This window comes from Fusarium graminearum, chromosome 4 (assembly GCF_000240135.3).
Source record: "Fusarium graminearum PH-1 chromosome 4, whole genome shotgun sequence".
Lineage (NCBI taxonomy): Eukaryota > Fungi > Ascomycota > Sordariomycetes > Hypocreales > Nectriaceae > Fusarium > Fusarium graminearum.
Window position 1 is genome coordinate 7,791,078 of NC_026477.1, and position 13,381 is coordinate 7,804,458.

Genomic DNA, 13,381 nt, shown 5'->3' on the forward strand with positions numbered 1-13,381 from the left:
CCGAGTTTTTAGTGGGGCAACGCCTGCAAACCATCCCCAGAGCATTTTTCAAGATATCTCAAAAGACCTGGTGTCACTCAGCGTCAATTCAACGTCCCACCACGCCGCACCGCTCATCATGTCGCGCTGCCAGGTCGCCATGAGGCCGATCTCCCGGCAGCTGCGGCCACAGTGTCCCAGAATTGTCCGGCCCTTTACCTCTGCCGCCATCCGCCGAACACCAGCAGCCGAAACTACTGCAGCTACAGCCACCGAAGCAGACCTCGATCCCAACACGGTGCTGCCCGAATTCGAGGAGCAGCTTATGAAGTCCGGAAAGATGCCAATTGGTTCCCGTCGTCGCCGTTTAGCCATCCGCAGCACTGGCGATCTCCCATTCGAGCACCTTCCCTACCAGGCTTTCCAAGAAGCCCGCAAGATCCTGTCAGTGGATCGAGAAGAGAAGCTGGGGAAGATTCAAAAGGAGATTGAGAAGATTTCTCGGCTGGAGGCTAAGAAACCGGAGGATATCAAGGGTGGTCAACATATAAAGGATATGAGACTGCGGGGTCTACGAAAATACGTCGAGGAGCTCAAGATTCTCGCGGATGCCAATGACCCTGTCGTTAAGAAGCGTTTCGAGGACGGAACGGGTATGTTTTTGTCAAAAAAGCTTGGGCTTGGGGCGCTGAACTAACACATATCCAGGCGATATGAACAAGCCTATTTACCGTCACTATGCCGAAGCCAAGTGGCGCTCATACGACCAGCGACTTATCAACCAACGTATTCACCAGTTCAGCATCGTTCCTGATGTGCTTCCCAAGCTGGAGCCCACTGCCGATGTCCAGCTATATTTCCGCCAACTAAAGGTTCCCCCCGGTCAAATCGTCGACAGTATCGTCAGCGAAAAGGCTCCCCGTCTGCGCGTGCAGGTCTTTGACAAGGGCGAGCGTCTCATTTCCATTGTCGTTCTCGACTCGGATGTGCCCAACCCTGACTCGGACACCTTTAACAAGCGCTGCCACTTCCTTGCAGCCAACATTCCCCTCAGCCCCAACGACACTTCTCTGCCCTTGAGCAGGATAAAAGCTGAGGATCAGCTCGCCCTACCATGGATGCCCGCATTCTCCCAAAAGGGTGCTCCTTACCACCGTCTCGGCATCTACCTCCTCGAGCAGGAGCCCGGTCAAAAGATCGACGTCGCCAAGCTCAAGAAACTCTACAGCAACCGCGACGGCTTCTCCCTCAAGTCGTTCCGCGACAAGTTCAACACAACGCCCTTTGGCTTCAACATGTTCCGAAGCGTCTGGGACGAGAATACTGCGGCTGTCATGGCCCGTTCCAACATTCCTGGTTCCGATATCGAGTTCCGTCCTACGCGTGTTCACAGTCTCAAGCCACCAGTCAAGCCTCGTGGATGGGAGGCCAAGCGACAAGGTCCCAAGTACCGCCACCTTTGGAAGTACACCAAGAACATCAAGGGCATCTCCAACTCAAGGGGATGGATCAAGAGGAGGTAGAGGAGTGGCCGTGGATGAGCGTGTATCATATTACTGTACATTTAAAAAATGGGAATCTCTTTGTAAGAGTATCAAGGGAATCATATCTGCGACGCTGTGTATAGCCTGTGATCAATTCCACCCGGGGATAAATATAATAGTAGAGTTCAGCCGCATCTATCCCCGGCATCTCGATTCAACCTCCAGTCACCAATCACAATATTCCTTTCAAAGGACCTCAAATGAGGCGTCACGACATCAACGACTGGTAATAAAAGCAGCATTATTATTGGTACAAGCTGGCGCAGATTGCATCTATACGTACTGATTGACGTTTGATACGCCTTGGGGACTGGGGACATGTGCAGTATAAAGTGGCAAATATAGATATCGCCACTTGTCTTTAAATTATGCCGCCCACCCCCAAACCTGGCTCATCACTTGCAAAGCTCTGATTTACCAAGCTCCCTCTATCCAGTTTAGGTCTCCATGCACTTTTCCATCACCAATACCGTTTTCTCATGCGTTTTGCTCCATGAAATTCAGCATATCTAGCAAATATGTCGACTAGGTCACTCAGTTGCCCTTTGGTTTGTTCGAATATTCCTTTTTGTCATGCTTCGTTCTTCTTATTATACATCTTCGTCATGTCTTGACCCCTTCGTGAAATCCACCATAAATCTCCTCGTCGTGGCCAGACCATGTCAAGCAATTGGCATTTCGTTGAATAGGCTATCTCATTGCGAGTCCAGCTCCCTCAAGAAATAGCGGACAACTTCCCAGATTCCCAGGTGGTATTCGCCGCCGAGTTGGCCGCTCATACGTACCTAACAAAACACACCAAATCGTAATCATGAAATCGTCAAATCATAGATATCTCATCGAGGGCCTCTCATCCCTTCACTACCCCTATCAAATCCCAGTATTGCCAAAGACGCCAAAGACACCTGCTATGCAATGGATTCACTCGAGCCTGGTACTGTTGCTGAAACTTACAGTCAAGTTCCGCATCGTGTCATCGTATAACTTCCTCTCGTGCCCTTCGCTTGGTATTGTACACTTCTCCGTCTTATTGATTCCCATATGAAAAATCGTCAATTCAGTTTTAATTCGATATCGCTTTCGGTTCCTTTTCCGTCGTTGTATAGGAAAGAATTTCAAAGTCAAGATAGCAAGGCTGTTGTGATCCTGTGGAGTAACGTCGAAAGTGGCTTCGTTTCCTAGGCTATTCGCCTGTATGTCAAGACAAAGCTCCCCCACTCGTCGTCACTATTTATTCTCAAGGGTTGGAATTGATCATGCTGTCCGGCATGTGGTCGAAATTGATATCGGATTTTATCGATCGAGCAACTGTGGTCTGTTAGAGACGTACATATCGGTATGGATCCAGTGACATACCACTTGAGCTACGACGATGCATATCGCAGCAATCACCAGTGTTTTGATGCGGTGGAATCTGAGCCTTGCTTTGCGAGGCGATGCGCTGGACAAACTTCTTGGCCTCGTTGTCCAGCCACTGGTTGATGTTGGCGTCGTTGCAGGAAGCGTGCTCCATCAGTTGATTCTTGATAGCGCTCAGTTCGTCCACAAGACCATTGCACTGCTTGTGCAGGAGCTCTTTCTCGATCTCCAATCTGCATAGGTGCTCTTCGAGTGCTTCGTTCTGTTGCTTCTTCTTCTGGCGACACTTTGATGCCGCAATCCTGTTGCGTTTCAGAAATTTCTCACGCTTGGCAGACTCATCCAGTTCTTCGTCTTCGTCTTCATCTTGGCCCTCCTCCTCTCCTGGACCCGTTTTGACGGTAATCGCTTTAGAAGCTCTCCGTTGGTGGGATGGCTTGGTGGCTGTCTCTGTTGACAGTTGTTGGGGTCGAGTCTTGGTGGTTCTGCTACTACGCCTGGGCTTTACATCGGCATCGGGAGACTTGGCAGATGGAACAGACGATTTGCTCGAGGTACGAGATGCCGCAAATGCAAACCCATTGAACGGCGTTTCGGGCGAAGAATGCGTGTCGGAGGGTTGTATTGGGCTATTGGTCAAATTGGTATGGCCCATGCCTGACATGGCGGGAGGATAGAAATCAACGGGGTTGTTGAGCGGAGGGTTCCACATGTCAGAGTTCATGAATAGTTGGTTATCGATGGAATGGCCAGCATTCATAGTGGCATTGGGAGAACAGTCTTTGAGCAACGGGTCAATGATTGCGTCTTCCTGGCCACCATTCAAGGTGTAGTTATCCTGAAACTCTTGGGCTTCATGGCCAAAGTTTGGGGTTGATCGGTTCATGTTGATGCTGAAGACTGGGTAGCAGAAACGTTAGCCTCCCAAGTTGGGTTATAAGAATAAACAGCTTAAAGAGCTTACCTATTAATTTCGTCGCTTATGTTTCCAGCAGGCAATTTGTCTGATATCCTGAGGCCTGGGGACAAGGGCTGGGCTGGGCCTGGCTGTGCTGCACGGATAGTGCTCTGCCACTGACGGTCGTACAGCAAGCGCAGTAGAATGCCAATCCGCTTCAGAAAAGCAAAGCTTCGATAGGAGATGAGCGTGCTACTCCAGGGAATCGAAGGACGTAAAGCGGGCACAGGGAAGGGGTGCTTAACCGAATTGGATGAAGTCTGGGGGTCCAAGAGTCCAGAAGATGAAATGCCGAGTGTGGCGAAGGGTGTGTAAAGGCCTGAAGAGGATGATGAGAAAGATGGGATATTTTGAGAACCCGATCTGGCGTTAAAGTATTAAGATGTAATGGAAAGGTGTAGAAGAAAGACCCTTCCAAAATTAGGTAGGTACTAAGCAGGCACTAGGTTGGCAGAGGAAGGCAGGTAGCGAGGGCAGGTGGCAGTTTGACAGAGAAACCAATCCGGATGTGCAGCACAGGCGTATGCAACACAACAACACCTTACAGTACCGAGCTGGACTACCACTACTAAAGCAATAAAAATGGTATTAGATGGGCACTTTTGCCGATCAATGATATAGAACCCGATTTCTGATCTCAGAGAAGTAGTCGGCTTCTCCGGTCAGTTAATAGTAGGAGTGGCAGGGGAGGTAGGTCCTAGTGTTCTAGATGTAAGGAGGCAAATTGCTGAGCTCTGTTGCTTTTTGTTTGTGTTGCTTCGATTTTTGCGGGCTTCCGCGGAGTTGATTTAGACCAGTCGAGTGCTGTCCAGACTAGTCGTGTCGTTTGTCTCGCCTTCGTCTTTTGTGTATGGACCCTTGGACGCTTTGATGCAGCTAACCTTTTAGGTTAAGTCGAAATAACTGACAAGGGTTCTTGCAAGAGTAAAAATGAGACAAGAATGATGCTGTGCTGAGTGTGTAGACTATAATGTAGAATGCCAGGTCTCTTTTTAGCTCGGCACCACCAGCAGCCTCATGAAGGGTTCCGTAGTTCTGATATCTAATGCGACCACTCTCAATCACTTACGTCACTCATTCCCCAGTATTAAAAGTCAGTGGACCAATGTGTACAAACTTCAACTCTCGCTATTAAACGATATGGCTTGTCGATTCTACATACAGCTACTGGGGTTCGGGGGAGTGGATGTAAAGGGGGTGAGTGTTGGGTGGAAATAAAAAAGGGATTAAACGCTGCGATGGGTTGGCGGACCGGCTCCGGCTGCTTCTGTTCGTAATTGGTCAGAATTCTACGAAACTTCAACGGTACAGGGTTGTATCAAACTGCAATAAAAGCTATCAAACCTGAAAGCTGGTTTTGAGTGGTACTTGCAGATTTGACATTTGACCCTTTCCCCCTTGTTTTATTACCGTGACGAATCAAAAAACAGAGCGCAGATATTTGCCTGTGATAACCATTGCGTGTGATGGACTTTCAAGCCAAGAAACGTCATTCCGTCTCAACAATTCAAACGGGCATAAACTGTGAAGATCTCGGTACTGGGTAAAAGAGAGTACTTTTGGCTTTGAAGTACATAGTATCTCTCTGGGAAGCACAGCGTACTATGTACGCATAGGCTTTGTCTGGGCTTTCGAGTGGCCCTGTAGCATCGCCCAAGGTGGAAGGAGGCGTTTATGAGCATCTCAACTAATGGCTCTAGGACGGACCAACCCTCCGCTTAAAAAAGGTTGGCCAATCGAAGCATGCAGAGTATTATAAAGGTGGATTTTTGGACTGTCCACAAGGGCCGACTGCATGGTTCTCAACCGGACAGTGTGATACAGACTGTATAGATCCTGTGCGGGCCCTCAAGCAGGCGAAACGACGGGAAACGTAGCGGCATCTCATCCATGCTATTCCCCGGACCTATCAACCATGGTTCAATATGTACTTGTATACTAATGAGATTCTGTATTTCCGCTCTCTCCTGAAAGAACCGTTGAAGATCTTGTCAAACGCGTACACACGGGTTGCATGAATGACATGGCGGGCTAACGGACTCCGTCATTCCCAATGCACACAGGGTCCTGTTAGTAATGATTCAGCTCGCTCGAGTCTCGGCAATGGTTTCGTCTCGAGAGAAAGACGGCTGCTGAATTGCTGTAACAAGACTTATCTCGAAATGATCGACAATTTCAATCAAGATTTCAAGTGCTAGAATAAGTAAGGATCACCCTAGTTGCGCGTTCGCGGTAAGTCGACGACTTTTAACTGACCAGAGATAAGTCGCTTGCGGAGTATCTTTGACACATTTGTTTGTCTGCGTTACCAACTTATAAGCACCTCTTCTTTCAGTATGTCTATAGGTTACGGATAGTTCTGGTCCATGTCTCTTGTGCTGTACAGTGAAGAATAGGACAGCCTACCGTCAACCAATGTGGCAGCCCTTGTTTGTACGTACACTGTACAGTAGCATTCAAGGTACTTATCCACACGCCCTCTTTGTTGTATGCTGCAAAAGCCTCTGTTGAAAAGATTTCAACTTTGCTCAAGACTGTAAACCGGAGCTTTTGCCCCGGCGCTTGTATGGAGCGCAGTCATTGTGTGCGGGGTCGAATGCACTGTTGCCTGTTTGCAGGGCATCAACAAAGTTCCTACCTAGTGGTCACCAGCCGGATGGTCCAAGCGATGTTTAAAAATGTCTGAAATAAAAGATAAAACAGGGAAACAGAGATAGTCTGGGGCTGACATGGCTTGGCTAGCGGATTTATCGTGGAGATTACAGAGGTTCGACCTGGCACGTCGGAGGAGTCGGGCATTGGTCCGGACGAGAATCTATGATAGTGGGGCCAGTTCGACCTTCATTCATTTTGGGTGTGACAGCACCATCAATGACTTTTTAAAAATTGTCGACTGTTTTCTAATTCCTGTTTATTGACTCCCAGTATCGCACAATTTGTCCACATGTTTTGTTGAGATGGCATGGTTTCTGGAAGAAGACAGCGCAAAGCGCCCTCCGGTATCACGTGAGGAATGGAGGGGATCTCACGTGATTGCGCGTTAAGGGAAGCTCCAACGCGCTTGCCCCTCCTAGGCTGCTACCCGTTATCGCCAACAGGCTTCACTCAACACAACCACTTTCACAAACCTCATTTGCTGGAGTTGCGACCAGGTATCTGGATTCTAATTCCTACTTGGCTGTCCATCTCTGTTCGTTCCTCAGTCATACGCTCTTCATCGCAAACAAAAACCAAACATCAAGATGTCCGAACAACTTTCAACCCCGCGCATTACCGCCGCCTATCTTGACAATTTTGTTGGCCGGGTTGTCATGCTAGTTGGTGAAGTGACGCAACTTCGAGGCGATCAGGCAACTGTTGAGTCCGATGGAACCGTCACTGTCTTGCTGAACAGAGTAAGTTATCAACCATGTTTGCATCAGTCGTACGACGTGAACACTTGCTTATCACAAACTTCAGGATGCACATCTCTCAAACGGGAATTATGTGCAGGTCATTGGAAAGGTGAACCCTGACCTGTCGATCAAAGTCTTGACATCCCGGGACCTGGGCAATAGTGTGGGTAAGTAAATTCGTACTTCAATCGTCATAGTTGCGTCGGTCACGTTGCATCACAGCCCTGCAAAGGGTTATTCCTTGACCCCGGCCTCATTGTATCAGAAGAATTGGCCGATGGTAGCACAAGAGACCAGATTAATAGCTCAGTATATGCCACTTAGACTATACTCTCTGGGCTGTCTATTCTTTTTACGCCAAGACTCGGGAGGCCAACTTTTCTGCTACCCAACAGCGGCTGCCTTTCTATTACTTTTCTGTCTGACCAAATGCTGACTGACTGTTATAGATTTCGCCATGTACAGTTCGGTTGTGCAAGCTACACACAAGTATCAGTCGATCTTTACCGGCAACTGACTTGGGCAACCAGATCATGGCCCTTTCCAGTCCTCACAAGTATACCCCCCACGTGTGGCCATGATCTGGACCTCGCCCAAGAGATCTGATGCTCACAGATCTGCTACACGTTCAGGGCAAGCTTCTTTTGACAGCAAAAATCGAAAATCAGACGCAACTACGCCCAAATCAGACTCAAGTGAAACTATCGCTTCAATACCCTTACACAACACCCACGCCACTGCACAACGGCTACAGTCAAGAACAAGATCGAATTTTGGCCCAAGTAGACCCTCTACCGCCATGTCTTACACAACTTACAGCTCTGACATTCCTGGCCGCGAAATTGAATCTCGATCTACCAGTCCGCTCTACCCATCTCATATTTTACAAACGCCAAACCCTTCCATGGGAACACTTCTACCATCGCCACCAGAGGAAATAACGATCTGCCGTTCTTATTCCCCAGAAACCACAGAACCCTTTTCCACCGATACGTCTAGTCGTACATATTCAAGCTCCCAGCAAACCTACGACGAAGATTCTCAGCTATCACACATCCCATCAGCTCAGCCCTATACACCCCCTGGCTGGTCTCCGCCATCGTTGTCGTCTCTAAGTTTACTACCATCCCCGCCAATGACACAATCCACAGACGAACGGTTCCGCTCATATCAGCCACCAGTGTCCCCCACATTCTCAGCATCTTCCCGCCGCTACTCTTCACGGGCAGGTCGCCGTTTCTCCGCTGCCGATGACTCGACAGTTCCAGACTCGAAGTCAGAAGACCTTGAGTTTGAGGAATCGGAACTCTTTGATTCTGTCCTTGAAGGAATTGGACGCATTCATGTTTCAATGGGTCGGGACGATGCTGGCAGGTGGCGAATAAAACGGACCACTGACGAGAGACCATAGAATAATCTCAACTCAGCATCCTTATTCCCGAAGCTTATCAAAAAGTACCATATCTTGCAGGTACCAGTTCCTGCCCCTGGCTGTCTGATGTCAGGACGTCTCTGGGCACAAGGATAAAGTTGTGGCTATGTTTTAGATCGGCACTTGAAATCCAATCAGGGCTTGGTTGTGTCATTACAAAAATTAAGGGTCCAGCGTAATCCAGCAAATAGGCATTCGAAAATTTAATGTTTAGCACACAGTGTTTCTTCAGAATCCCATATGAAATCAAGATCGAGATTTAAACATCACTCAAGACTGATCTGCAGAGGTACAAGGTTCCAGGCCTTGGATTTTCCAGGCTATCTTTCCTACAACGGGACATAAGCTCCTCTCAACCAGGATTTGAATATCAGGCACCTGTCATATCCTGCAACGCGGCCTTTTGCGAAGTCGAGAATAAAAACACTTTACCCAATGATGTTTATTGGAGAGCCTCCGTTTCTATTTGATATACAGACACCCTTGCCACGTATTGAAATGATGTCTATCTAGACTTATTGATTAAAAAGAAAAAAGGTACGGTACCACCGCCACCAGGGTCTCGTAAACAAATCTAGACCCTCTGCAATCTCTGTCAACCACGAGGAAATCTCTTCGCCACGAACTTGTCAAACATTGAATCCTTGATGGGTTATTTCGCACTTCCGCCACCGTCAATTTGCACCTGACCTTCGTTATCCAGTAAATTCTGTGCCGCCATCCAAATTTCTGCGTCGCCTGGGCTAATATCCCGTTCTCTCGTGTGAGTCTGCGAGAAATCGCCCGGCGCATCGGTCAAGCCATCAAGACAACTCTGCATTCGTGCAGAAACAACCCTCGCATCTTCTGCTCCTGAACTGTCACTCTCATATCCGTTGGCATTCTCCAAGAAAGCAGTGTTCCCTTGTTCAGCATTCTGCAAGCACTCTGATCCAGCGATCATCTTTCCTGCAGTGACCTTGCCGTCGGCAGTTTCTCCAGCCACTTGTATTCCTTTCAGTCGTGCTATGAATCGTTCGAATACTTTGATCCTCCGTTCTGCGCTTTCGGCACGCTCTTTCCACATCTGTGCCTCCCTCTTGGCTTCTCGTAGTTGTTGACTCAATGTACTAATGTCTGCGTCTTCTTGTACCTCAAGCTGCCTTCTTAATTGGAATGCTTCTTCCGTCTTGAGGTCTAATCGTCGCTGGAGATTTCGAATCTGTGTATGAAGAGTGGTGGTGCTTCCAGGGCGTTGAATAGGGGTTGCAGTATTGTAAGGAACCGCCAGTGCATCAGGGCCCTGTGCATCCATTATGGAAGATGGGCGCACAAAATTAAGATGCTGAGCGATAGGAGGTTGTTCGGGATACGGCATCATTGTTCCAAGACTCCCAGGATTCTTGAGCGACGCCTCTATGCCGTTTTCTGCTGGGACAGGCTTCCTTCGCGGGATTGTTTGCCGCAGAGTCAAAGCATCTGGCTGTCCATGAAAGCTTGTTGAAGCCTTTCGCTCTTTGTCTGCTTGTTGAAGTTCAATTGCCTTTATTGCTGCTTCTTCCCCAATTGAAACTCGCAAATCTTGTCCACTGATCGCATCGCCAATTGCATTTGGCGCGGCTGATGAATTGCGAGAAGGCGATACGTTCTGGTTCTTTGGGTCATGAGGTATGCTGCGTCGAGCCGAGACTGATACTGATCTAGATCGTACACCCCTTGTTGAAGGCTCTTGAGAAAACTGTGAGATGAGAGCTTGAGTTTTATTGGCGCTATTTTGTGGTGTCGGTGACCTTTCAGTCGGTTTGCCACCTTCGAACTTGGCAGCCAATGCCCTGACTCCTCGTTGGTTTTCAGTTGGTGATATACTTGGTCGCTTCGACAGTCTTTGGTTTCTCTTGGGTAAAGAGAACCAAGGGGTCGATTCGTCGTAGAGAGACTCGGTTCTGGGCGTCCCTACCGGCATGGACGCAACCCGACTAGAATACCGACGTGCAGAAGTCTCGGGAGTCTGATGATGTGGCGTGTTGCTCTGTTCTGTAGGCTCCATACTTTGTTGAACTCTGCTATTCCTCTGTGACTCTCCTGATGCGCCAGAAGGGACTTGCTATGTCGCTAAATGGCTATCGGGGGATTGTGACTTTATCAGGAGATTCTCTCTTGCCAATGTCGATGGCACCTGCATAGGCGCATAAAACTGTCGTGGTGTTGTTGAAGCAGAGTTTGCCGACGAGTTGTTATGGGTCGTTTTCTGGCCACCCCAACTAATTGTATACTCATTGTTCCCATCCGGTCTGTCTAAAGGATTCTGTTGTATATCGGTTTTTAGGCCAAGGTTCGATTTTGGCAAGTTCTGATTGCCGCCAGCATCGAGCGATGCATGTCTGTTCTGCTCCGAAGAATCCAACTCCCTGAGCTCATCGAAATGCGCTTTGATGGCGGCTTCTAACGCTTCCTTCTCGGAAAGAAACTCAAACTGGATGGCTTGTTCAGGTTTATCTGTCGAAATGTCGGAAGATCGCACGGCAGACTCTGGCCAATCAACAGCAATGGAATGACGGCGGTTGCCTTTCTCTGGGTGCTTCTTTCTAATCGCACCCTTGCGTTCAATAGATGTAGGGTCTCCAGTGGCCGTTACCCCCAGCACATCTTGCGCGTTGGCACTGGCTCGATGCAACGGGGTTGATTGCTTGGAAGATGTGCGAGGCGGAACATCTTCTTCTGAGAGCCTTGGGCTATTGCAGTGGATGCCTCTCCTGCTTTTCATGGCAGAGGTAGGTGTCGGGGCGATGCAGGACTTGCTGCCTTTCCCAGGTCCAACACTGGGGCTGTGGCTGTCTCTAGAGTACCTCATTTCGTTTTGGAAATCTTGCAGTTCATCCCTCGGAGTCGTTTGCTGACTGTAACTTCCAAAGGCGACACTATGTCTCTTGTAGTTTTGGGCATCCTGCGGGCCCTCTTCATCTAGTATGCTTTCCTCCACTGTTGGACTCAGGCATCCTACACTGGGTCTTATCCCAAGCTTTCTGGATGCTGAGCTTCCACGATTCCTTGACCGGTGTTTTGATATCCCCAGTGTAGGTGTAGGTGGTTCTGGGCTAGTTTCTCTAGTGATCTCGTCTCCCACCTGGTCACGCCATTCTCGATCCCAACCTTGTGGCTTCTTGATAATAAAATTATTCTCCTGGGTATCGCCCCTGGGGCTAACTGTCCGCGGCTCGTGGTGTTGATTCATGCCTAGGGATTTCATTTGACGTACAACGTCTCTCCAATTGACTATGAGCATTTCTGTAATGCTATTGGCGACGAGAATCTTGTCCATTGTGGGTGGGCCTTGTAGCTCATCGAGTGTTTTCCGTATACGCCGATCTTGTCGCGACCTTGGAGATCTCAATGGGAGCACTAGTAACCCTGCCTTGGGCGTGGCCAGCTTCATGGAGTATAGCCCGAGTAAGTCGCCCAAGAGGAGAGGCCCAAAGACTATACCTAGTGCATTGTAACCCATCAAATCTCCAGTTGGCAGCGGTCGTCCTTCTTCGTCTTCTCGAGGGGTGATCTCTGCTACTCTTCCAATGAGGCTGAGAAGTCCAAAGACGGCGCAAATCAGTTCCCGTCGGAACTGCGACTCAACGGTTGCGATAGCCAAGGCAATCAGTCGAGCCCGAACTTTGGTATGCTTGGTACGAGGGAACTCCGGATCACCTTGTAGTTGGGAATGAATCGCAACAAAGGCATCGAAAAGGGATAGAGAACCGAGTATTCCACCGGGAATGACCGAGAGAAGACGTTTAAAGGTCGATGCGACATCATGCACAGAAGCTTGTACGTGCATCGGCAAGTTTGCGCATCGAACGGTAGTACTCGTAACGTCGACTTGACCGTATTCTGTGGAGCAATAATAATCGAAAAGCATGTTGACTACTCTGATGGATCCCGGTATACGGAAGATCCCTCGGGTCGTGACATGCTGAGCGATGTGATGTGCAGTAGCTCGAAGACAGGTCGGAAGTATAAGGGCTGATGGTGCGTGTTCAACTGGAAGATAGAACATGCTCTTGCCGCTTATCCGTATCATGGACTGGAGATCGATCATCTTTGGGGTCTCTCGGCGATGTACTAAATTGTGGGCGAGATCCGATACGCTGCGTTTGTGACGAGGTCCTTGAGTCGGTGGTAGTGTGTCTGGCCCATTTTGGTTCGAAGAGGATCTTAGTATGCGGTAAAGCCATCCTTGCTTCCGAGGACTATTAAATCCTTTGCCCTAATGTTGTTAGGAGTGGTATTATGAGAACAGTAAACACTTACTCGAAAGTCAAAGTCATCTATCACCAATATTCTCACTCCATTCTAGGATGGTCAGTTTGACAGTAAACTCGTCTGCAAGCAACCTCACCTTCTTTGCTAAACGATTGTATTCCTGGACAAAGTTCGCCCTATCATCCAATTCATCGGTATCGTTAAGGATATTGTGATCACCGCTGCTGTTCGTCCAAGTTTTACTGGTATGTACAGGCCCCTGGTCTGCTGTATGCCGTATTGTAGCCTGTAGAGACAGGTTACTCCTGGACGGCGCGAGGCGATGCTGAGGAATGTTCACGGGCGCGGAGTAATGACCCAGAGATGCTGGGTGGTAAAAGTTATCCATCGACACAGGATTTAGTGTAGTTGATGCGAATTAATAGAAGATTTTGTGATAGTATCCATCCGTTAATTAAGGTGCTGCCGTCGCAAGAAACTG

At 48.7% G+C, this 13,381-nt stretch overlaps 4 protein-coding genes across 4 annotated transcripts; 2 read left to right on the plus strand and 2 right to left on the minus strand.

Moving 5' to 3' along the window:
• The first annotated feature begins 57 nt into the window (after positions 1–57).
• Positions 58–1,582, plus strand: FGSG_09002 (uncharacterized protein). The gene is made up of 2 exons (XM_011330498.1): positions 58–632; positions 688–1,582. Exons 1-2 carry the CDS (start codon positions 140–142, stop codon positions 1,500–1,502), a joined length of 1,308 nt encoding a protein of 435 aa, XP_011328800.1. The 5' UTR covers positions 58–139; the 3' UTR covers positions 1,503–1,582.
• Positions 1,583–2,760: 1,178 nt separating this feature from the next.
• On the minus strand, positions 2,761–3,768 carry FGSG_09001 (uncharacterized protein; the record flags this gene model as incomplete). The annotated part of the gene is made up of 2 exons (XM_011330499.1): positions 2,761–2,831; positions 2,880–3,768. 2 exons carry the CDS (start codon positions 3,766–3,768, stop codon positions 2,761–2,763), a joined length of 960 nt encoding a protein of 319 aa, XP_011328801.1.
• Positions 3,769–7,082: 3,314 nt separating this feature from the next.
• FGSG_09000 (uncharacterized protein) lies at positions 7,083–8,890 on the plus strand (the record flags this gene model as incomplete). Its single annotated transcript, XM_011330500.1, has 3 exons — positions 7,083–7,235; positions 7,300–7,402; positions 7,766–8,890. 3 exons carry the CDS (start codon positions 7,083–7,085, stop codon positions 8,644–8,646), a joined length of 1,137 nt encoding a protein of 378 aa, XP_011328802.1. The 3' UTR covers positions 8,647–8,890.
• A 429-nt stretch (positions 8,891–9,319) lies between these two features.
• FGSG_08999 (uncharacterized protein) lies at positions 9,320–13,288 on the minus strand (the record flags this gene model as incomplete). The annotated part of the gene is made up of 4 exons (XM_011330501.1): positions 9,320–10,750; positions 10,823–12,904; positions 12,949–12,990; positions 13,037–13,288. The coding sequence occupies 4 exons, from the start codon at positions 13,286–13,288 to the stop codon at positions 9,320–9,322; spliced, it is 3,807 nt and encodes a 1,268-aa protein (XP_011328803.1).
• Between the last annotated feature and the right edge of the window lie 93 nt (positions 13,289–13,381).